Below are 25,909 nucleotides of genomic sequence, written 5' to 3'. Positions count from 1 at the left end.
TGCTGGTACAAGCTGCAGGTATGGTCGAATGGCTCTAGATCTAGTTGAAGCATTGAGCTTCACGTAAACATTGATTTGGATAAAAAAAACAAGAGTACATCTTCAGTTATAGTTAAAACAGATTGATTACAGGTGATTTAGGCGATCAGATGTTAAATTGTGCAACTATCATACTTCGGGAGAGTAGTAGAAGATTGTAATGCTTTACTTAGCGATCTTAAAAATCGTCTTGTGACGTTGAATTTTGTCAAATGTTCAGTGAACAAAGTAGCTCATTTTTTTTAGCGAGACACAATAGTTCAGTGGCCGAAATTGTGTTTACCGTGAATTCCACCATGTATCAAGAAATGATTGCTTTAATGAATTTCACATTTTTCGACAAAAGAAAAACCTCGAGCCATTTTACAAATAAGTAAAATACATTAAATTTTAATGTGAAAAATACCATTGCGATCAAAAACTACTTGTAACATTCCCTTTATCTAGTATTACACATGACACATAAAATTGATCATAATTTCAAGTATATAAATTGTAATAAAAATTACGTGTACTTTATTTTAACGATCTTCACTTTAAATTTTGACAAGTTAACAATATCATATTTTCATAACAATTGTTTTCTTCATAACAATACCGCTAACAAGTAAAGGAAAATATTAGAACATTCAAAATTAAGATTTAACGCGTGACATCATTTAATAAAATTTTGAAATACTTGGATGTAGTATTACTCATAAATGAATTTGTTAGAATCACATCCATTATAGTTTGACATTAATCAAACATAACAAGAACTAAAAAAGTAAAAAACACAAATAATTAACATGAAAACCTGTTAAAAAGGATAAAACGATAAATTCATGAATATATTACAAGATTGAAGTCGCTCAACACTCAAAACTCTTCAATATAAACATCCCAACTTGATTATAAAAGTTTTCTCATATGTATGTATGTGTAAACCTTCTTGTATTAGGTATTTTTAACTTATTTAGTGCGTGTTTGTTTCACGAGTAATTTACATTTTGCACCTCATAAATTTAAGCCTCTTTTTTAGTTCGATCTCAAAATAATTTTTTTGTCAATACGCATCCTAATATTTAAAAAACACTTTGATATGCACTTATTTAACCTTATTCCATCAAGTTGTTTGACCATGTTCCATATCAAGTTGACTTACTAATTTTTTCCCTACAAATTTAGTAGGACGACTGTCATAACGCGGAAAAGGCCCATGTACGAGTTCCAAACAAGCCCACGCTTATAAAATCTCAAAATAAAAAAAATTAGCTAAATTCAAAAGTAGTAGTATTCCATATTCTCCATAACTGAGTAATAACTTTACCAAAACCCTTGTGAGTTGTGCCATAAGGTTCTGGTTATTGCGAAGATCACATAATCTTATTACAGACATGAGTTCCAGAGATAGCATAATGAAGATTAAGGTGCTGGATTAATTGGTTGGACTTCTCTGTCCCTCCTAACACCACTTTTGGTACTCATTCTTTCTCTCTACTCTACGTAGGCTCGTGCTCAAGTGAGAACAGTTTGTTTGGCGAGTTTTTTAATTTTATAAATTTGCGTAGCAGTAGAATCTAATCCTATATATCTGTGGTAATAGTAAATAAGTTGTTTTTTATTGGTGTGTTTGGTTTGTATCATGATATGAGGCTATGCAGCTTATGTGAAGTGTGATCAATATGGCTAACGTTTTCTTTATTTGTTAGAGCTTTCGTATTTTTTAATCGAGACTTTTATGTTTTGTTTGTGATATCATGGGTATAACCTGCATTCTTGTTTCGATTTGAGTTTAATTAGAAATTGTAGAGGTTAAGACTTGGAATTTGTAATGTTGTTCTGCTAAATTGAAACCAATAGAGGTTATTGTTATGGGACTTTGGGGAATGTGGCAGTTAGGCGTGTAGCATCTATTTAAACCAACATCATTATGTCTATGAACACTTACCCTGTTGACCAATAGGCAATTCTATTTTAATTTCAAAGGTTTTCCTGAAGGAATATTTTTTATGGTTAAATATCTTTAAAACTGAGAATTGATATCGTTGAACTCTTCATGGACATTGTTTTGGGATCAGTTTCAACCTTTACAAATTGTCTGGAAAGAGACTTGTCTGGCACACCCACCCAGCCACCCTATTAGGCCCTGATGCAGCCCACAAGACGCCTTTCAAAATATCTATAGAACTGCTGTAGAAAGCTTTCTATCTATAGTTCCTTAAAATCCATGTCGCTTTATCCAATACCCATTCTGACACAACAATTTCTGCCACTTAAGTGGGGAGCTAATTCTTGACACATTGTAGCATGACATTCAGAATATCAAAAGGAGAAATTTAAGTAACACTATAGCTGCGTTTGGTAGAAAGATAATTTAAGAAGGAATAAAAGAAAAATATACACGTCACTAGTTCCTAAATCCTACTAAAACTATAGCTGCAGTCTAATATCGAAATTTACACTTCACTAGTTCCTGAATCTTACTAAAATTGTAGAAACATAAAAAGAACATGCAGCAAATTCATTAGGAATACAAAGGCGGAACTTTAAAACTACAAGATAAATGCCAATGTTAGAAAAAGAAAGCATTAAAACTACATAGTCAATATTACAAAATAGTAGGCTTTAAGATAAAGAAAAGATATCAAGATGAACTTGGGATCACTTGCATCTCTCGTAAGAGACCTCTTCAATTTGCCGAGGACCTTTCTATCATCCCAATGTCATATTCTGTTATGTTGACTTTTATTTTTTTCGACAAAAGAGCAGGAGGTTCAACCCACATGGAAAATGATGCACCATAATCTAGACCATCCCAGTTTTTAAGTCCGGATGAAGTAGATTCCAAGAGACCATTCTCAACGTTATAAACGTAGCAGGTCCCATGTTGTTGGTAATATATCTTGTTGGGAGATGCTCTATAATAATTCATATAATCTACATAAACAGAATACCTGCTGATGAACAAAGAACGGTCCCCTAAACATTTTAAAGGAACCCAAAGTTTACTAGATGAATCATAGGTTGTAAGAACATTTCTGCGAACTTTTGGGTCATAATACATAAGCATGAGCTCCCCATCTAACGCAAAGAATCTCATATTGTGCTCTCCTCCCTCACAATTAGCTGGCATTGAATAGGAGTTTAAATTTAAATCCCCGGAAGCAATGTCATAGGATGCAAGTCGTCGGCCGTGACAGAGAAAATAGAAAAGTCCTCGAATGAACACAACATCTCTGCCACGAGGACAGAACAAAGGTTGTTGAAAATCAAATTGAGTCGTCGTCCAGTGTGCATCACCATGACGAAAAATACCCACGGTCCACTGGCTAGAATTAACAACAAAAATAGCTAAAAAGACACAATCTGAAGAAGCAGGGCAGGTGGAGACAGCTATCAAGCGATTCATATTCCAATCCGGACGGACATTAGGATGGTGAAACTGAGGGAGTGTAAAGGATGAATTATCTAGAATCGAGACAATCAAAAAATGGGTGCGAGTAAAATCAATGTGATACATAGACAAACACAAACATCCATCAAAATAAACCAGTGGCGTAGCCTCATGAACAGTGGATGAGTCAAAAAAGTCATTCAAATTAATACTTCGAGTAATTTCTGGTTGGTCCAGATTCAGGGGTTGATACAGGTGGTATGTGATCATCCAATCCTCAGAATCCTCATGATACATCATCAACCACCAGGGCAATACATCACCGGCCCTTTTTTCATGCTCTGCCGCCAGCCAAGTCTTGCACACAACGCTGAATCGAGCATGATCCCCCCAATAAAGCTTCTTCTTTACTTCACCCAACAAATCCAAATCAAGATCTGCCCATGATTTTGTTGAACACTGCTTTTTACATACAATCTTCTGCTTCTCTTCATCTTGGTTGCACCTTTTCATCTTTTCTGTTTGGTGTTTGTTGACGTCCCCCGTTTGTATCTTATATACTGTTGTTGCAAGGGTCTTTTGGTCGAACTGAGGTATTCCTAGTCCAACTCTATCACCGTATTAGATTAGGATTTTAATTAACTGTATGAGTAAGAGCCAAGCTTGGACTTTAAGGTGTTTCAAACCTAAAAGTTAAAAAATGTATTTCTGTGTAATAAGTCAGAACTCAGCTTAAAGTAAGGAATAAGTCAGAAACTGATTTAAAACGAGAAGTTAGTTTTAGGTACTCTTTTCAATGACTTATTTTTTTAAACTTTTTTTTTGATAAAAACTATTTATAAGTTATAATTTACTCATAAATTAATTTTATTATTATTATTATTTATTATATAGGAGTATATAATAACTCATAAGTAATCTACAATTCAGTTTTCAAAAAAAAAAAAAAAAGTAATCTACAATTCAAAAATTACCCAAACAGACATTTTAAACTCCCAGCTTATCAAATAAATCAGGTTAAGTCATAAGTCATAAGCTCACCCAAACGGGCTCTAAATCACACTTTGCACCTCTAACTTTAGGGCATTTTGCGACTTGGTCTCATTGTTTAAAACTTTGCAGGTTGCACTCATAATTTTTTAATCTGTAACGCTTTGCACCCACTTAACACTTTCCATCCAAACAACCGTTAAGTCTAACAGAAGGGAGGGGTAGTTTGGGAAAAATCTGCATGGGGTTTAATTAAAAGCAGGTTTAATGAAAAAAATAATCTATTTTAACGAAAAATAAAATAAATATTAAAATATATTTTATAAAATAACAGATAAATATTATAAATCACTGCAAAGGATCATAAGAATTTTATAAAATATATTTTAATATTTATTTTATTTTGAATATACAGATATGTAAAAATAATATGTATTTTTTTCGTTAAAATAGATTTTGAACATGTAATAAAGGTGAAGATGTCGAACCACGCATTATAAAACTATACAAGAAATAATTGCGACCTTCTTATAGACACACATTTAGGTAATGTATCAAAAAATAGGTGTTCAAGTGTATTGGGTCGATGTATTGTGTTTTTGTCATGAAATGGTTCACGAATTAATTGCGTGTTTTAGTGTTTTAGTATCATTGTCGTTTTTGTTATTATTATGTATTGTTTGATTAAATTAGTTTTAGACTACTTGTCTACCTGATGTGGTAAGTGTTTTTGTTGTTTTTTGCGTATGTTAATATGTGCCTGAGCTGAATCGGAACTGTGGTTTTTATTGGATGGATCATATGCCGCGGAGAGGAGTTTGGCAGCTAAAAAAGCTCGTTGTGAGTTACTGCAACTGGGGAGGAAATAGGTGCTCCAACAAAGGATTTTAACGAAAAGAATTTTAAATATTATAAATCACTGCAAAGAATTTTAACAATTTTATAAAATATATTTTAATATTTATTTTATTCTTACATATCTCTATATTTAAATATATTAAATACATATATTTAACAATAATATATAAAACCAAACAAATTTATTAAATGTTCAAAGTCTATTTTAACGAAAAAAACACATATTATTCTTACATATCTAAATTACTGCAAAGGATTATAAGAATTTTATAAAATATATTTTAATATTTATTTTATTCTTAAATATGCCTATATTTAAAATATATTAAATACATATATTTAACAATAATATATAAAACCAAACAAATTTATTACATGTTCAAAGTCTATTTTAATGAAAAAACACATATTATTCTTACATATCTCTATATTCAAAATAAAATAAATATTAAAATATATTTTATAAAATTCTTAAAATCCTTTGCATTGATTTATAATATTTATTTGTTATTTTATAAAATATGTTTTAATATTTATTTTATTTTTCGTTAAATCAGATTATTTTTTCGTTAAACCTGCTTTTAATTAAACCCATGCAGATTTCTCCCAAACTACCCCTCGTAGGGGTGTCAAACGGATAATTCGGATACAGATCTGCATGTATCCGGATCTGGATCCGAAAATCCATATTCGTATCCAGATCCGAAATTTTTTAAAGGATGATATCTGAATCTGGATCCGACGGATACTATCCGGATTCGGATAATATCCAGATCCGAATCTGATTTTTAATCAGAATTTTTATTTTTATATTAAAATTTCTAAAAAATCATAAAAAATAGTAAAAATTAAAAATTAATTTTTAAAAACTGTGTAAAAAAATTAAAATCATTAAATAAGATTTATATTAATTCAAAAATTAATTCTTATTTATCTTTCAATATAAATTTGTTATCTTTAAAATATTAAACTCAAATAAAATTATGATATATGTCTATAATATTTTAAAATTATACAAAATTTATACAAATATATTATTTTATGTATACATATATATACGCACATTATATAGTTATTGAATAATAATAATAATATATATAATATTTAATATCATATATATTTAATTTCGGATTCGGATATTATCGAACACAAATATGCCTATATCCGTATCCGTATCCGGAATTGTCGGAGTGAGATGCGGATAATATCCGCTTTGTCTCGGATACGGATCATATACGCTTTATCTCGGATACGAATGCGGATTTTTCGGACGGATATCGGATTTTTCGAATTTTCTTGACAGCCCTAACCCCTCCCTTCTGTTAGAATTAACGATGGTTTGGATGGAAAGTGTTAAGTGGATGCAAAGCGTTACAAATTAAAAACTTATGAGGGCAACCTGCAAAATTTTAAACAATGAGACCAAATCGCAAAACGCCCCAAAGTTACAGGTGCACAGTGTGATTTACTCTAATTGTATCTATATGATTCCTACTCTAACTATATTTCAGGGATTCAATTAAGATTTTAATTAATTGTTTTTATCTACGTATATTATTAGATAGTAAGTAATTTTGATTTACAACAGATTTATGATAAAATGTGGCAGAGTTGATATAAATTCTTTAGGATTTTAGCATAATGTTTCAAAATTTCATGAATTTTGGTGGGATTTTAAAAAACTTACGGGGTATATTGAATTGCGATTTTAAAAGACATTTTTGCATCCATGAAATCCGAGGGTATTCAATTGAGATTGTTTGAAATCCATCAAAATTTAGAGGTATTCAATTGGTATTTTAAATTATACTACAAAATCTGGCGGTATTCAATTAAGATTTTAAATCATACTTTAAAATCTGATGGTATTCAATTGTGATTGTTTAAAATCCAATAAAATCTGATGGTATTCAAAAGCTGATGAATTTTTTTGGATTTCACAAAATGATAAAATTGAAATTACAAGATATCATTGGGAGATATTTTCAATGATAATTGATTCTTTCCTCGTTTCAGAGTGATGATAATACTTGTAGTGAAGTAATTAGTCATTAATTTGAATTAATAACAAAAATTACGAGATTATTTAAAAACACGATATATCTAGATAAACAAATTCAATATATATTGCATCTTTAATGATCGGAAATTTTCTTAGTTTGAAGTTAAACAAGTCTCAACGTGAGATCGCGTATAACCATCGTCAGTTGGAGGTTAGTGTCCGGGTACGAAAGGGTTAGAGTTCATGAGTGTTAAAATAGGTGAATGACCTGGTCGTAGCGTTACAGAATAAAAAAAATCAAGTTAAAGTAGGCGGGTTGAAAGTGAGTCAGGGATATTAATCAAGTGGATTGTTAAAATGCTGGCGTGAAAGCTTATTTGTCACTAATGACATACTTTCTTATAAAATCATGTTTGATATATACTTCGATTGAATGGTCGAATGCTTTTAACAGTGAAGTGAATTGATTGATTTTTTTTAAGTTAGACGACCGATTGCGAGTTACTAGTTAGTCTATGGACTAAAACATGATCTAACTATTTTGAAATCACATTCTTTTTTTTAAAAAAACTCAAAAATTCTTTATTTATGAGAGAAGAATATATATATTCTGGATGTAAGGAATATTTTACTTCTCCATTGTTCTGATCTTTTTACTTCTCCATTGTTCTGATCTTTCTGAAATTAAACCCAAGTCATTTGATAATTTGTTCAGAATAAGTCGTTTAATAATTTTCTTGATTTTATGAATCCGGAAAATGACAAAGAGTGTTGAGAACATCCGCAATAAGGAATGGTTAAGATCAATGTTGATGCAACAATTTTTGAGTCTTTTAAGTTATATTGTCTAGTTATGGTAGCTCGAAATCATGAAGGCGTATTGATAACTGCTTGTACAAGCTGCAGGTACGGTCGAATGGCTCCAGAACTAGTTGAAGCATTGAGAATCACGTAAACATTGATTTGGATAAAAAACAAGAGTACGTCTTCAGTTATAGTTGAAACAGATTGATTACATGTGATTTAGGCGATCAGATGTTAAATTGTGCAACTATCATACTTCGGGAGAGTAGTAGAAGATTATAAGGCTTTACTTAGCGATCTTAAAAATCGTCTTGTGACGTTGAATTTTGTCAAATGTTTAGCGAACAAAGTATAGCTCATTTTTTTAGCGAGACACAATAGTTCAGTGGCTGATTGTTTGTGTAATGGGAATTGTGTTTACCGTGAATTCCACCATGTATCAAGAAATGATTGATTTAATGAATTTCACATTTTTCGACAAAAGAAAAACCTCAAGCCATTTTACAAATAAGTAAAATACATTAAATTTTAATGTGAAAAATACCATTGCGATCAAAAACTACTTGTAACATTCCATTTATCCAGTATTACACATGACACATAAAATTGATCATAATTTCAAGTATATAAATTGTAATAAAAATTACGTGTACTTTATTTTAACGATCTTCACTTTAAATTTTGACAAGTTAACAATATCATATTTTCATAACAATTGTTTTCTTCATAACAATACCGCTAACAAGTAAAGGAAAATATTAGAACATTCAAAATTAAGATTTAACGCATGACATCATTTAATAAAATTTTGAAATACTTGGGTGTAGTATTACTCATAAATGAATTATTTAGAATCACATCCATTATACTTTGACATTAATCAAACATAACAAGAACTAAAAAAGTAAAAAACACAAATAATTAACATGAAAACCTGTTAAAAAGGATAAAACGATAAATCCATGAATACATTACAAGATTGAAGTCGCTCAACACTCAAAACTCTTCAATATAAACATCCAACTTGATTATAAAAGTTTTCTCATATGTATATGTATGTGTAAACCTTCTTGAATTAGTTATTTTTAACTTATTTAGGGGTCATTTGTTAAATCTGAACCGTAATATCTGGATGAGTTGAATTTCTGAATGATTGATTAATCTGGATGAGAATGAAAGCTCTTGTTTGTCTTTTTTTTTTTTCTAATTTATAATCTGGATGACTAGTTTATAGCATAAATTATTATTAAATATATTATTTTATTAAATAATTGTTACTATTATGTATTTTATATTTTTTAAATAATTTTAAAATATAATATAATATGATTGTTGGAATTTTTAATGTATTTTTAATTTTAAAATTCATATTATTAAATTAATTTTAGCCGGATAATATTTAAAAATAAACTATTTTTTGTCACCCATATACTTGTGCCTGGTAGATTTATTTATTTTAATATTTAATATTTTTCAATAATGTAATACATTTTTAAATATTTAATTTTAAATTATAAATATTAAATATTTTTGATAATTGGGCTCAAACATATATTTAAAAATAAGTATTCTTAAATGTCAAAATCTTCAATATTTCCAATTTATAAAACAATTATATATAAATATAAAAAATAATTTAAAGAGATCAGATATATTACTATTATTGAATGATGAACAAGTTAGTTCGTCCGTTAGTTCATCTGGACGATTGAGAGGAAAAAGTTAGCATCTGTCGTCTAGTAATGGAAAACTACCAAACGTACGAGAACAGTAACTCTCTCATTCACCTGTTATCAAATGGGGCCTTAACGCGTGTTTGTTTCACGAGTAATTTACACTTTGCACCTCATAAGCGCTTTTTCGATTTAATAGATTATTACTAGTAAGTATAGTAAGTATAGTAGTATGAGTGTATGACTATCAATTATCATAACGCGAAACAGGCCCATGTACGAGTTCCAAACAAGCCCACGCTTATAAAATCTTAAAATAAAAATTAGCTAAATTCAAAAGCACAGTAGTAGTATTCCATATTCTCCATAACGAGTAATAACTTTACCAAAACCCTTGTGCCATAAGGTTCTGGTTATTGCGAAGATCACATAATCTTATTACAGACATGAGTTCCAGAGATAGCATAATGAAGATTAAGGTGCTTCATGGGATTAATTGGTTGGACTTCTCTGTCCCTCCTAACACCACTTTTGGTACTCATTCTTTCTCTCTACTCTACGTACGCTCTGCTCAAGCGAGAACAGTTTGTTTTACGAGTTTTTTAATTTTATAAATTTGCGTAGCAGTAGAATTTAATCCTATATATGTGTGGTGATAGTATATAAGTTGTTTTTTTCTTGGTGTAGTTGGTTTGTATCATGATATGAGGCTATGCAGCTTATGTGAAGTGTGATCAATATGGCTAACGTTTTCTTTATTTGTTAGAGCTTTCGTATTTTTTAATCAAAACTTTTATGTTTTGTTTGTGATATCATAGGTATAACCTGCATTCTTGTTTCGATTTGAGTTTAATTAGTAATTGTAGAGGTTAAGACTTGAAATTTGTAATGTTGTTCTGCTAAATTGAAATCAATAGAGGTTATTGTTATGGGACTTTGGGGGATGCGGCAGTGTGGCGTGTAGCATCAATTTTAATCAACATCATTATATCTATGAACACTTTACCTTGTTGACTAATAGCCAGTTCTATTTTAATTTCAAAGGTTTTCCTGAAGGAATATTTTTTATGGTTAAATATCTTTAAAACTGAGAATTGATATCGGCGAACTCTTCATGGACATTGTTTTGGAATCAGTCTCGACCTTTACAAATGGTCTGGAAAGAGACTTGTCTGGCACACCCACCCAGCCACCCTATTAGGCCCTGACGCAGCCCAGAAGACGCCTTTCAAAATATCTATAGAACTGCTGTAAAAATCTTGCTATCTATAGTTCCTTAAAATCCATGTCCCTTTATCTAATACCCATTCTGACACAACAATTTATGCCACTCAAGTGGGGAGCTAATTCTTGACAAATGATTTTCTGCAATAAAATCTGCAGCTGAAAATTTTGGTACTCATTTGTAATATCTAATTTGTATTGTAAATCTATGATGGCCTGTAAAGCATATATGCCAGGCTGGTCATATTCTTCATTACGAAGGATATCCCAAAAGTTTGACTGGTAATAATTTTTTCAAACCTGAAAATCTGAAAATTTCTTCAAGTTTTGCGAAAAGTTTGTTTTAGTTGTAATACTTCCCTGCATTGTTTGGTCCAATGGAATGAAACAGATCTGTGATGCTTTTTGTTGCTGTCCATGCATAAACATCTTCTGTGATGTTCAGTTTCTTTGCAATTTGGTACAGCCGATAACCTAATTCAAGAGTTTCCATGAATAACAAAGACCCTGTTTTTCTGTTTCTTTAGCTGATTGAAGTCTTTTTGACTTTCTGTAATGAATTGAGAGAAAAATAAAAGAGAGTAAGGACGTGGGACAGTTTGCCCCAGATTGTTGAGTTGCTTAAGAGAGTTGAGAAACTAGTAACTTTGGGGAGGACACTGTTGGGAGGTTCTCAAATATTAGAGTCACTCAATGCAATCCCCAGGACTGTATAATAGCAGCAATAGCGTTCATTTGATCTTTGCCTTGCAAAAGAATATACTTTCAAATAAGAGAAAAGAATAATATCTTGAAGTTACTGCTAAAAGTTACTGTACTCATGCTAGAATATTGTGATATTTTCTTAATCAAGAGACATATACTTCAGAACCTTGTTGTCAGTAAAATTTCTTCATGTTTAGTAGCACAATTTAACTGGTATAGAGTTCTCAGTTTCTGTAGGGTCAATTAACATTTTTTGTTGGGGGAATACGTTGCGAGTTTTTCCACTTTTAGGAATAATTAATAATGAATAGTGAATATATAGCAATAGGCTATTTTGTCCGTTGTCATTTTCCCTCCCCCGTTTTCTTTATCAACAATATTTTAATTTGGCTTTGTTAAAAGTTAGGCCCAAGACCTTCCAAAGGTTCAGTGCTGTATGATATTTGCAATGCATTTCTAAATGATTAACAGAATTCAAAACCATGAGCTTTTATTTTTTCTATTTAGATTTTTTTTTAAACCATGCCTGCGTTCTTACCTTCTTAAAATTTTAATATGGCTGAGTTGTAAAATAGTGGACAATCTGTATGTTGTTATTTTAAGTGCTCTTGATTCTTATGCAGTATGTATATATAGGCATGAAGTGATAATAATAATGAACTATCTTGTTAATAATAATGAATTATCTTTTCCTTTTCTATTTACTCATGTACATAAGATGATAATCATGATAGTTCATCTTTTGACCTTTTCTTCTATGTACATGCACTAAGCTGTCCTTGTCTTAAAGCACATAATCTATATGTCGTGCGCAGTGATAATGTGTAAATGGTTTCAGTGATTTAAGTTTGCTGTTTAGAGTTGGCCTTTACTGATTTTAGTAAAGGTATATGACGTTTCTACATCATGTTGGATTATGCTAGTAACTGTAGTGGCAAAAATAATTATTGATCCGGACTACAGATGCAACATTCCAGGTTACTTCTTACTGTTTGTTAGTGACCACCGTCTAACATTTTTTGTGTTTTAGTTTCACTATTTTCTGACAGGTAATTCGTATTTCTCCTTTAGAATAACTATTGCTCTTTTTCTGTCTGGGGAGTGCTTGCTTTGTTTTCTCGTTGTTACTTCCTGTTGGTTTTTTTGGTTTATAGATAAGTAAAAGGAGAGGTATAGCACAACAAGACAAGCAAGAAGATGTGATATATTTTGTAGATGCTTGATGGGGTTTGATACCTCTATTCTTTAAGGATCATGGCCTTTATATAGCCTTACAATATAAAAACTGAAATATAGAGATAAATGCAAACATAATTGTCCTAACATAATTAGTAAATAACAATTACTAACATTTATTCTTGTACCGGTTCTTGCCACCAAATCAGCCTCCATAAATATTGAAGCATAACTCAACACCAGATATTGATGTTCCACTTTCTGTATTTTCTGAGTATGTAGTGACTACTGAGATATTCATACTGATACTATAGAGGAGTCCTTTTTTTTCTCGCCTAGTTTTAACTCATATATTCCACAGTTGATGTTACCAAATTGGCCTTTTTGACTACAGGGGATTTGAAAGCGATTATTGCCGAACAAATTGGGATGGCACCTAATGTCCAAAGGCTGTTCTTTAAAGGTATTGAGGAAAGAGATCAAGAATGTTTGGAAATAGCAGGATTGAAGAACAATTCAAAGCTGTTACTCAGGAAATCAGCTAGAAATGATAGGGTTGAGGAGGTTCCAGCTAGCGATGATGAGATTGAAGTGGTGAAGGTGACACAAAAATCCAAAGGTTCTGAGCTTGTTGCTGAAGTCAAAGTAGATAATGATAAGCTAGCAGCCCAGGTGTATATATATGTTTTGTTTTCCAAAATATTATCATGAACTTTTGATGTCTAGTGAGGCTTATTTCATTTTGTTTTGTGCAGGTTGGTGCACTAAGAAAGGTAATATGTGAAGGGCACAAGGTTTTTCATAAAGATCTTAACATTTTGGTGGAGATGCTCGAAAGACAGTTGCTGAAATTAGATGGCATCAAGGCCGAAGGAGAAGGGAAACTTCAGAGGAAGATGGAGGTGACTATAATAAACTTTTCCTTTTCTGTTTGTGTTTTATAGATTATTTATATTCTAGAAACTGCATTCTACTTTTCAATTACTTAAAAGAGTTTATTGCGATTTGCACACTACTGGTTTTGGCCAAAATTACTTTATTACCTATACTTTCTATAATTGCACTATGCATCCCTTTACTATAGTAAAGGGATGCATAGTGCAATTATAGAAAGTATAGGTAATAAAGTGATTTTGGCCAAAACCAGTGGGGTGCCAATCGCGATAATCTCTTACTTAAATTATATCTTGAAGTTCTCATTTAACCATTTATTTCCTAAAAGAGGTGCCTTGGAGGGTTGCGAATAATGTCACAATGGTCCGCTATTATTACATTTCATGATTAACATCTCGATTGCATATCGATAATACTACATGATTCAACTTCACTATATAATTTTGATTCCAGGTGCGCCGTGTCCAAGGTCTCTTGGAAACAGCTGATGATCTCAAGAGGAGGAACTCGGTTCTTATTGCCAGGAGCACTGAATCTGTAGCAGACACAACAAAGTGCATGCCAATGTTTTGGCCGAAGTTCAGATAGCAGAATATGGTGATAAAAACTTTTCTGGAGATACTCATACAGTTCAACTATAAGTAATTTTTTGAGAACTCATAATTTTGTTGCATATATATATGTATATCAAATAGGTCGAACTTACATGCACCTATACGTCTTTTTGTTGAGTAAAGTAACTCAAGAATTTTGAGCTAAAACAATTGTTGTCTGTTTGAGATGTTACATACAAAAATGAATAACACACACATCTAGAGCTCCCTAAATGCGTAAACCTAAATAGGACAAACTCATAGGTTACAAGTCAATAGTTATTCCTCTAGCAGCAGCTATACCATTACCATATGCTGTAGGTGTGGTTTGTTCTGTAAATAATGATCCATTCCAGTTTCCATGTTTTCCGGGGTCATACCTTTCTCCATCACCCCAGAGAGCATATGCTTCTTCCCCGTGAGCTGCATCATCGCCGATATTGAGTTCCTCATCAGGCATTCTTAAAGGTATGAACACCTTTATGACCAAAAGAATTATGGTTGTCGATATGATGTTCCAACCAATCACAAACAATGCTGCTACTAATTGTTTTAGAAACTGTACTCCCCCCTTTCCACCATAAAATGCACCCCTCGAGTCTGTGACAGGTAATGTGAGCCTGCAAAGATCTGGCTCAGCTAGTAAACCAGTTAGAAGTCCCCCCAGCAGGCCAGCAACCGCGTGTGTATGAAACACTCCTAGTGTGTCATCCACCTAATAACACGATACACAAATCCCATTAGTTAAGTTGTGACATGCATAGTGTATGAAACCAGTTATGTTGATAACTCTTTGCTTAATGTCCAAATCTGTTTCTGTTTTTTTTGAAATCAAGCGTCTTTCTGTGATTGTGAAATATGTTCCTTTTATCAACTAGATTACGATGTTTAGCCTAGAGATTTTTTCTTCAGCATGAATTGAAGTTGCGTAGTTGTTAGATGCTTTTTGAATTGCGGAAAATAGATTTGTTTCTAAGATCTTGAAAACAAGCGACAGCGACTAGGCCTCTGGTGTGAAAAGCACCAAGAGGCAAACATGAATCTGCAACTAATGGCAGACAGAAGAATTCACAAACAGGAGCCAACAACTTGGGGTAGAAAGAACAAATTCACATGTGTATTTGGACTAATCGAAAGGATCGAGACTCTTAATCAAGTAGGCAAATAGTGGTTAGCTTTGTTAATCAATAATTAGAGCAGATAATCACCTTTTGTAGCAAAATTGACTTCTTATGAAGAATCATCATTGTGTACCATGGAACACTACCAGAAAGTATCCCCATCACTATTGCCGCCCAAGCCTGAACCAACCCTGTTTTAATCAAATAATTAGGACATTCATTAGTTATATATCTTTTATTAAATTGAATCCAAAAATTGTTATAAATTTTCCAAAATTGTTAGGACAAAATTTAAATGCATCACAGTGTTGTACACGTACGGCAACTTGTATTGCCATCACCTAGAACACAGACAAGTGGTATTAATGAGAAATACTTATTGCCCTCTGTTTAACTTCAGGAAACCTGATTTGCAGGGCTTCGGTTCGAAAATGACTCGAACTCGACTCAATAAATTAGAATTTAGGTTGATATTCGATTTGACTTTGTTATTGTTCAAGCTTGAATATAAATCGTTGTTTAATTGTTGAAGTTGCAAGTGATAATTCGATGAAATCAACCTATTCCTGCTCAATTTTTTTTGTTAAAGATTCGAGTTTAAACTCTGAACTCAGTATCAGAATTTGTGTGTTTAGCAAGTTGGACTCGACTCGACTCGTTATGTAAGCTCAAATACCGTAGAGAAATGTTTAAGCTCGAATCTAAATACGGCTCTATTCATGGCACACAACTACCTATAGTGTAATAACACTCAACCTAACTTGACCCTACGAAGACTTGTTCAAATGATTCAAGGCATGAATAATTTGAATAGTCGTCAGTCTCTTGAACAGTCTCTTGAACCAGAAGATCGATAATGGATGATGACTAATCCAACCTATTTGACAAACTACGATGAAAACTTAGAAGCAGTAAATTTTATGACGTTAAGCAGTAAATTTTACGACGTTATAGAATGTGTACCTGCTGCGGGAGTGATGCAGACGAGGCCGGTCATCATGCCTTGGACAGCTCCAACAACCGATGGTTTTCCGAAGTAGAAGACATCGAGGCATGTCCACACAAGAAGGCTCGTTGCAGCACAGATGTTGGTGTTTAGTACAGCCATAGATGAGGCATTGTTAGCAGCATAAGGCGCTCCTCCGTTGAAACCTGACCAACCCATCCATAGTAACCCTGCTCCGCAGAGCATTAGTAACACATTGTTCGGTGGAAATCTTTCCCTGTCACTCTTGCTCCTCGGCCCGACCTACAAAAATTGATAATTCATTCGTATTAGACCAATTACTTGACTCTGTTAAGTGAGCCGTTCACTGTTAAGTGAACAGTTCATCTAAAACATTAAGGTATCAGAGGAAGACCCTAACAGGATCTTATACCAAAAAGGCTAGAGGAATGTACCCAATAAGCGGCTACTAAGCCTGCGATTCCTGAAGAAAGATGAATGACATAGCCACCAGAGTAGTCAATGACTCCCCAATGAAAAAGAAAGCCACCTCCCCATAGACTAAATGCACCAACCGTGTAGGAAAAAATGAGCCAAAGCGGTACAAAAGCCATCCAGGCACGGATGTTCATACGGGCAAGTACTGATCCCGCTAACAAAATCATAGTGATTGCAGCAAACTGAAACTGGAAATAAACCAGAGAGGCCATAGGATAGAATGGCTCGATGGTCGGGGTCTCCACCGTGCCATTCTTATAATACTGAGTGCTTTCGGGGACTTTAGCTTGGCCAAGAAGGTACTTTTGGCCTAAAGCAGGCGCCCCTTTGCCCCAGAAAGGCAAAAGTTTGTCACCGAATGCCATTCTGTAGCAGAGCAGGACCCAACAGAGGAGGACCGCAGCAAAGGCGTAGAGGGCCATGAAAGCAGAGTTCACAGCCCATTTTTTCTTGACAATGCTCGCGTAAAGGATGACTAAGCCAGGCATGCTTTGAAGTCCGACGAGCGTTGCTGCGGTTAATTGCCATGCATTGTCACCTTTGTTTAGCCATGAAGGTACTGCTGGTAGATGTGCTTGGTATGCTCCTGGAGTTGCCATTTTTGAGTCCTTTTGCTAGCAAAGTAGTTGTGTTTTTGGCTTTGAATTGGTAAACTTTTTTCATTATAAAGTAGGAGTAAAGGAGAATTATAATGGGTTGGCCTGGTGGAGTGGTGGGGTTTAAGGGAGGAAAATGGTTCTTCGAAGTAGACGAAAGTCAGGGAGGGGTACGTGGAGAACAATAATGAATATGCAGCTATTGACCGGTAATTTTCCCGAAGTCGAGTGTTCAAATTTCAGAGAACTATACGGATAATATAAAATGAGAATTAAATAAATAGGAACGTATCTTTAGGTGATAAATGAATAAAAAGATAGATATGCTGAATGAAATTATGACTGAATTTCCATTTTCCATACCATTAGTATCCCAGACTAGAAAAAGCAGCATTTCAAAGATATTCAAGATTTTGATGCAGATGGTTGTTATCAGTTGACTGAAGAAATATACAGACTTATTCATTTAATAATTATTAAATATTTTTATTTGGCATGATTAATGAATCTAAAATTGAGTTCATCTGTTTGACTCACTCATATATGAAAATTAGAATAAACTATTGTCTTGATAATTTGCCTCGTTACTTCTGCAACAATTTATTTTCTGAACTGGAAGGCTGCCAGAAATTATCTTGTTTATCATCGAGTATCTGATATTTTTTCCAAGACTTGGTACTGTTGAGACATAGATTGGGCTCAGTTGCTTACTGGGCTCGAGAACCATGATTTTTAGTTGGAAATAGTTAACCTGGCCCAATTCTGAAACTCTCTATGTGTTTGCAAACTAAAAACTCGAGAAATTACTACGAGAAGTTGGCCACAACTTGTTCACCACTTGTTTCTCTATGTCTTTTGTCTATAGGGAATGCCTTGTGTACACATTTGTCTTCTTCATTATAAATCAATGATATATCATGATAACTGTATATCTTGCTGCGCTTGGTGACAATGACTTCAGCAATTTCCTGTTTATAAAGTTATTCCCAAGTGATGACAATGACTTCTGCAGTTTCCTAAGTATTTACCATCAATATTTGAATAACACAGGGTTTTTTGTCCGAACTCTGGTATCATGTTATACTATTCGAACATTTCACTGTTTCCAACTCCGATATTGTATTTTACTCCCTCCGTCCCATTTTAAGTGTCCATTTTGCCAAAAAAAAATATCCCAAAATATGTGTCATACTCTTTAATCTATGTAAACTTTATACTATTTCCAATATAGAATTAAATACAAGCAACAAGCCCCTCATAAATATATTTAGAGAGATTATGAATGTATAGTGTAATTTGAAATGAAAAAAGGTCCAAATACATAGTAATTAATGAGGTGCATAATCAATATGTTATGAAAACTAAGGTGATTAGTTGTGGAAGATAATGATCAAAACATGATATTAATTATTTCTTAATATGTGTGAAATTTGCAAAGTAGACACTTAAAATGGGATGGAGGGAGTACTATTTTAACACTTTACTCTCGACTACTGTTGAGTAATATCGAATTTATCTCGATCTCAAAAAATTACTCCTTATAATGAACACATTCCCTGCAATTAGTGATCAACATCTCGCATATTTTCACAAGCATAGGTGATCAAGAATAAATCTAACAAAATTTAATCGTAAAATTTGTTTCGGGCTGACGAACGCCGCCGCCCATTAATCTACCAATTAATCTAAAATTTTAAGGTGTGAGGGAAGGTTTTTAACGAGAGTCACTGTATTTGATGGATGACTGCACATTTCGAGAAGATAGAAAGAGAATAATACTCTGGTACGGTTTTCACTTTAACCTGTGTCAGTATTTGCCATTGCGATGGATATCAGTGATTCAAAGTTTATCTACAGACTGATCGGGAAATAAAAATATCTCTAGACAGAAAAATTTTATATATACTCACACAAGACAAATTGTGGCCCAAAAGCAAGGACAATTGTTTGGCTTTTTCCCCTAAAAATGGCCTACCATTTCTACATTTCTAATTTGTAGTAGTGTACCATAAGTCATTGCTAACGAGTGTAACATTGCCGTACGTCTCGAAATCTCGATGTTTTCTGCTCCACTCTCCTCACCTGGTCACTCCCAAATCATCTCCCCCGCGGCTACACAAGGAGCTGGTGAAGTTTCCGACTCCAGTTATCGTCTTTATGGCCTTCACGGGGAGATTATGATGGTTGTGGTGCTCTCGATTTTCGGCCTCTTCATCGCTTCTCTTCTTGTGTACCTCTATGTGAAGCGCGAGAGTAATCGTGGTAGCAAAGAACGAGATTTAGAGGTGTGACGAAGCGTTATTTGATGAGTTCATGCATATAGAGTACTTTGATAAGGTGAGTACATGAATTACTTATGTGGTTTGTGTTTTTTCAGTACTAATGTGTTTGATAAGATTATGTTGCTTTGTTATGCAAAAAATAAATTTTGGACCATTTCTCGATTTGTGCATATTGGAGTCATGCTAATCGTCTCTGTATCGTTCCAATTTTACCAGAATTCCGGAGGGACTCATGGAGTATTAACTGATGAGGAAGGCATCAACAATTATATTGAGCTTTCATCTATTAGTAAAGAGGATAGCCTCAGTTTTAGTGGAGGGTTATTACATTACATAATCTGTATAACATATAGGGAATACGATGAATTGATGTTGATATATAATTTTCTGAATCCAAATATTGATGCATTATTATGATAAGTTTCTGGTTTTGATGTTCGTTAAACTTGTTATGTTAGCATATGTTGTAATTAACAAATCTCCAACTTGTGAGAGGAACTGATTAGTATACATGATTTCACGAGACAAGCCGAATCTCATGCATTGGATTTCAAATTTAGGAAGGGATCATATCGGGGGTGTTTGGCCACCACTTATAAGTTCGACTTCTGAGTTTATAAGTAGAAGCATTTATTTGTACTGTTTGTGTAAAAAGTCAAGAAGTACTTAAAAGAAGTTGAGAATGCTAACTTTTATTTCACGACTTCTACTTCCGTTCCAAACACTTTAATCACTTATAAGTCTTAACCTACTTCTAATTTCTTCTCTTCTTGAGCTAACCTAAACTGCCCTGATGTACGGACGATTTCAGATTTCGATTCTAGATTAGGAATTCATCGACTCCGGGGCGAGAATACTGCTGTGAGTGTCCATTGTTATCACCGAAACATAACGTACACATATCTAAGATGTCGTCCACACAGAAAGGAAGTGTCGTTATTGAACAGTACTTGTGAAATGATCGAAAATGGTACATTCTCCAGTCCCCTACAGAATATCACTCTCCTAGCAGAGTACAAAACTATCCATCTTCTTGTCTGTCAAGGTATTATTGGCCACAAGAGATTATTAGCATCTTGCGCTCATTAATTATTAATTTCTTTTTCTTCACGTGTAATTAATAAACTAGGCATCTCTCAATATCATTAGGTGGGCACTCCCATGATCCCATCAGGACCAAATAAATGTTATCCTGTTATCCTCCCGTTTTATTTTTTTTTAGTAAAAATGAATCTCATCAAGAAGAAGCATCATGCACCAAAATCTCGAACAATATACTAGGAGGAGACGTATAAACACTTTGACAATTTAGCAAACAAGATAATCTAGTCATCTCTTATTTGAAATTTGGAAATTGAAGTTGGATATATTTTATGGATCGGTATTTGATAATCAGATGATTGTATGTTTAAACTCAATTTTCGTTAATTTTAAAAAGTTATTCGAAGAAGTTCTCATAATAAAAGGCTCTGAAATATATGTAACGTAAAGATAGTTTCATTCAAAGTGAAAAGGAAAATGCTTCATGTGCAATGATACCTTATATTATGGATGAGCGTGGTTCGGTTTCGACCGGAAATCAAACCGTAACTAAATTTATTTGGTTTCTAAAATTAAAAACCAAACACCGTTGGTGCGGTTTCATTCGGTTTTTATAGGTTCGATTTTTATTCGGTTCGGTTATTAGTCGATTCGGTTTTTATTGGTGCGGTTTCATTCGGTTTTTTATGGTTTCGGTTTCGATTTTGCTCGTTCCTACCTTATATTCATATATAACATCATTTAAGACATTCCATCTCAATTATCAGGTTATTTTATGAAAGAATTTATACCTGATTTTATATCTATTATATTACTCAAGTGCAAAATCATGCAAAATAACTGGTCCATGTCTAATCTCGAACGGGTCCATGTCTTCATCTTGATTATTAATCATGCAAATAACAAAATCATGGCAATGCAGACCTACAGAATACAGACATGCCACCCCCACAGTACTTATTGGATATCTGTACATACATGTCTACAACGTAAAACTGAGTCTGTGAGGTGGGTCTTATTTTTAGTGACTGTCGGAAAGGGGGATATGGAATCATAGAAGTCGACAAACTTATATCGGAAAAAAGACTAGAGAGATCACAAAACACATAAATAATGCTTAAAATAATAGAGTTGGAGAAAATGGGCACACATACTAATTATTAACGCCGAATAATTTATAGTTTTCAATTGTGGAAAAAATTGCTAAATCGTCTATCGTTATGATATTTAGACCCCAATTAAGCACTACTTTTTTTTAATCCTAAAAAACACAAGACGATGTCGCGTCTTTGATAAATATTCAAACGCTACACAATGTAACGTTAATAAATGATATTTGTGACCATTTTTTCAGATCGTCAATCATGGATATTGACCACACCCTTTTATCGAAGGTCGAAAAAACCCTATTTCAGGACGGTCGGTTTAGTGTCCATCGAAAAACCCCTGTTTTTTTAGTGATGTAAATAAAAAAAAAAATTCAAATTTCACCGGCACTTGTTACTAGCTTTACAACATTACGTGGTTAAGATCATGTCCATGAACTCATGTAGTTCTGCATTACAAGTGTCATGTGATATCTAAAAGTTCATCTTTTAGTTGATTGCACGAGATACCTTAGACTTCCCAGCTGTTTCTTGCTTTATTCACAACCACCTTTGATAAAATTACCTCTGCAACTTGTACTACATGGAGCAAGCCTCAACGATTTTCATCTATGGAGAAAAAATCATCCTGTCCTAGAAAACTCGATCTGAATGCGCCTTTTCTCTCCACGCGACGTATAGAATTGCCTCGATTGAGCTCAAGACGGCCCTCGTGGGATACATGCAACAGGGTGCCTTTTTCTTGGGAGCAAACTCCTGGCAAGCCAAAGGGTGGCCTTAAGACTTATGATGAGGAACATTGCGATGTGCTTCCGCCTAAGCTCCCGCCCTGCAGATGGCATCCTGCACCAGAACTAGCACTCACTCGAGACGATAGCCATGAGAGTGACACGAAAAATGATCAGGAACGTAGGTGTGATCAAGGGGATTTCTCGGATGCAATTGACATTTTTTCTCTGTCAGAGTCAGTGGACTTTTTTGACAGAGATGTAGATGATTTCGATACCAGGGAGTCCAGTTCTACTCAGTCTCCGAGTTTCATCATTCAGAGATATCTTTCGGATGCTAAGGCATTGGCTGCTGCATCATCTGCTGTTATTCCAGGTTCTACGAGCAATAATAATTATCATAGTTCACGCACTGTCAGGCAATCTTACTCGTCGCCTAAGAGCTGCGGTTTGGACATATTCTTCCCCTGGCGAATGAAGCATAAATTGTGCGGTGTCAAGACCCCGGTGAACCCGACAAGAAGAAAACACAGCTGTTCATTACCTCAAACTCAATTCAATTCTTGCCGCTATTGAAACTTGTTTTCAGAATTTGGACTAGGTTCATTCTTTTTCCGGTATTTATCATATTATTAATACGAAATATATTGTTGTAGAGTTTTCAAAAGTTATTGTCTGTCTGTATATTTCTCGTCAAGTAATGCTTGAACTTCCGATTCTCTGAAAACTTCCCATTGTCGTAGACAGTGGCGGATGCAGAAATACCACTCTGTTTTCGTTGTTTTTTTAGATAAAAAGAAGTTTCGCAAAACTAACGTGGCTTCTACCTTTAACTTAATCTATAACAACGTAACATAAGTTCAAATTATCTACAGCACGGTCTGGAGAGTATGATCTCAGCAGTTATCATGGCAGAGACGTATACATATCTACCTCGACGGACCATCCAAGAACATTGTACAATTGTCTTTCATTCTACTTATATTATTGTTGTCTAGAGTCATTTCAATCTGGAAACTGCGTAAAATTTCTCAGTCCCTGGAAAGTTTATGCAGAATAAGTTGGCGAGATATAAACAAGTTGAATAAGTACTGCATGATCATTTATATTATCATTCAGCTTGTTATTTATACATGCAATTCATAAAATGTTTAGTTTTCACAGTATATCATTATCTAGCAGAAGAAGAAAAAATATTCATGTACTTATGTATACACATTCAAATATACAATTTACATCACTGGAAGTCTAGATCCACTTTAGATTAGCTCTGCCAGCAAGACACTTTTACTAGTTCAGTTCCTCTCCAGTCCAAGACCAGCTGATTGTTAAACTCACCTTGGACTTTTATGCCATACAGACTCTCGCCTTCTTTGATCATTTCTTTAGCTTCCATTAAGCTCTCTTCGCTCACTTTACGACCCTTTAAGCCAGACAATCCTGCTGATTCAAGATCACAGCATTCTCTTGTTTCTTCCCATTTCTGAATCTGTGCATGAGCAGAGGCGAAGGGCGCCACAAACAGGCATTCCATCAAAGTCCTTGCTTCTTTAAGATGAACCGGGAAATTAAACTCGATGGACTCTAGCAAAGCTTCGTAATGCATCAAATGCCCATCCAAAAATGAAGTAAAATTCGAGGACATTTTCTGTTTTTCCCAAGCATCTCCATCACCAAATATTATGATTCCGGAATGTGTATGCCTTATGATTTCTTTGGCCCCGTTAAGAAACTCAGTGACGTTCTTCCTACTCCGCGCTCTTCCCATGTGAGGGAGGCTTGTCATGCAGTTAAAGGCACACCATTCTCCATTGTCACCTCTGCTCTTTATTTTCTTCAATTCAATAAAATCATGCATCATCATCTCATCCACCTTTAAGTCTACATTGCAGGAACTTGAATGATCAATAAGCCGTCTCTTCGTCTCCTCAAACTTCCATTCTTGAGGAATGCAAGTAGATTCTCCCTCGGTCCATTTGATTGCTGTCAGCCTGAGTTCCCTCTGCTGACCCCTGAGGGCCTCAATCATCGAACACCATTGCAAGCCGTCTCCTAAATCAAAGTCGTAGATATGAATGATCTTGACATTTTCATGGACAGCCTTTAGGATTGCTGAATTGGCTGCAAAGTGAGCAAATTTTCCATAGGGGAATATTTGATAGAATGCCATGTAAGCTGCATAGAAGTTTTTCTTACACTCCAGCTTAAGATAGTCCGATTTCAGGTCCACTGAAAACACGTAATGCAGTAAACGCTCCATAATGTTACCGACAAGGCTAACTGTTTGATTCATGTGTTTAACAACCGCCTTTGCAAGCGCATTGTGCCCATTCTCAATGGCTTGTCCATATGCCATGACTAGATGAAATAAAACGAGTCGAAGATCAATCTCCACTCCCTCTGTAGGCAAGTCTAGTGATGGTTGGATCAGTGCCACGTGATTATTAACCTCGATCCCTCCATTAGGCAAGTGCATTAGAAAATCAGTCGCGTCCATGGAAGGGTTGAGGCTCCATTCATCTTCTGCATCAAGTGTTGATTGCTGAACATCTACAAAACTTTCTTCACCATCCATAGAATACAAAAGCATGTCATCAATCTCCCCTGTAAATATAACATTTTGTTCGTCGTAAACTGTTGAAAAATGATCAGTTGACAGCATGACACCTGGCTGATCAACTTGAAAATCCATATTGTCAAGATCTTGGATTGAGAAACAGAAATCTGGGGAGGACTGTGGAGTTGTATCCAGAGAAGAAAAATCTTGGCTGCCAAGATTTTGGGCATCGAATTCGAATTCATATAGTCTAACCTCATCATCAGTAAATGAAGTTAAACTATCAGAATATAACAATGAGGGTTGAACTTGAAGCATTGCAGGTTCAAACATTGTGGATGACAGATTAAAATTTACTCGAAAACTATTGAGTTGTATTTTGTTTTCAAGTATATCAGTATTTATAGGCTACCAAGAATGTTATTCGAATAAAAAAAATTCATGGCAGCTCATATTCCCTATTTAGCCATCTTCCTCCTGGCAGTTCTGAAAAATGGTAAGTTATATTTACCAAACTCTCTTTCAGTTAGACCAAAATGTGATTTCAGATAAAGTTTGAATGAAATTTAAGTAATACATTCAAATGTTGTCTTTAATCCTAAACCATAATGTCCAAACTCCAGGACACATATTTTTCTCAAGAAGCTAAGTCTCTTATCAGTCGACACGTGTAATAGCAGAATCAAGAGTCTTATGATGT

General features: G+C 34.1%; 5 protein-coding genes, 1 long non-coding RNA gene and 1 other non-coding gene across 7 annotated transcripts; 3 read left to right on the top strand and 4 right to left on the bottom strand.

Annotated features, from left to right (window-relative positions):
- Positions 1-2,710: 2,710 nt before the first annotated feature.
- Positions 2,711-3,928, bottom strand: LOC135148318 (F-box/kelch-repeat protein At1g57790-like). Its single transcript, XM_064082963.1, has one exon. The coding sequence runs from the start codon at positions 3,926-3,928 to the stop codon at positions 2,711-2,713; it is 1,218 nt and encodes a 405-aa protein (XP_063939033.1).
- A 6,149-nt stretch (positions 3,929-10,077) lies between these two features.
- Positions 10,078-14,513, top strand: LOC108197899 (BAG family molecular chaperone regulator 4). Its single transcript, XM_017365638.2, has 4 exons — positions 10,078-10,276; positions 13,242-13,519; positions 13,603-13,749; positions 14,195-14,513. Exons 1-4 carry the CDS (start codon positions 10,189-10,191, stop codon positions 14,327-14,329), a joined length of 648 nt encoding a protein of 215 aa, XP_017221127.2. The 5' UTR covers positions 10,078-10,188; the 3' UTR covers positions 14,330-14,513.
- LOC108197440 (ammonium transporter 2) lies at positions 14,378-17,597 on the bottom strand. Its single transcript, XM_017365062.2, has 4 exons — positions 16,857-17,597; positions 16,419-16,704; positions 15,543-15,646; positions 14,378-15,049 (listed from the first exon to the last, which is right to left on the bottom strand). Exons 1-4 carry the CDS (start codon positions 17,496-17,498, stop codon positions 14,600-14,602), a joined length of 1,482 nt encoding a protein of 493 aa, XP_017220551.1. The 5' UTR covers positions 17,499-17,597; the 3' UTR covers positions 14,378-14,599.
- A 1,913-nt stretch (positions 17,598-19,510) lies between these two features.
- On the top strand, positions 19,511-20,215 carry LOC108198819 (uncharacterized). The gene is made up of 2 exons (XR_001802192.2): positions 19,511-19,832; positions 19,994-20,215. It is a non-coding gene; the product is annotated as an uncharacterized LOC108198819 (long non-coding RNA).
- LOC135149099 (U6 spliceosomal RNA) lies at positions 19,918-20,015 on the bottom strand. The gene has a single exon (XR_010287159.1). It is a non-coding gene; the product is annotated as a U6 spliceosomal RNA (small nuclear RNA).
- Positions 20,216-22,535: 2,320 nt separating the features above from the next.
- LOC108198976 (uncharacterized) lies at positions 22,536-23,228 on the top strand. Its single transcript, XM_017366749.2, has one exon. The coding sequence runs from the start codon at positions 22,536-22,538 to the stop codon at positions 23,226-23,228; it is 693 nt and encodes a 230-aa protein (XP_017222238.1).
- A 688-nt stretch (positions 23,229-23,916) lies between these two features.
- Positions 23,917-25,542, bottom strand: LOC108197898 (protein NODULATION SIGNALING PATHWAY 2). Its single transcript, XM_017365637.1, has one exon. It carries the CDS (start codon positions 25,540-25,542, stop codon positions 23,917-23,919), a length of 1,626 nt encoding a protein of 541 aa, XP_017221126.1.
- Between the last annotated feature and the right edge of the window lie 367 nt (positions 25,543-25,909).

This window comes from Daucus carota, chromosome 8 (assembly GCF_001625215.2).
Source record: "Daucus carota subsp. sativus chromosome 8, DH1 v3.0, whole genome shotgun sequence".
NCBI classification, from domain to species: domain Eukaryota; kingdom Viridiplantae; phylum Streptophyta; class Magnoliopsida; order Apiales; family Apiaceae; genus Daucus; species Daucus carota.
Note: the sequence above shows the minus strand (reverse complement) of the source record. Positions and strands in the feature narration are given on the sequence as shown.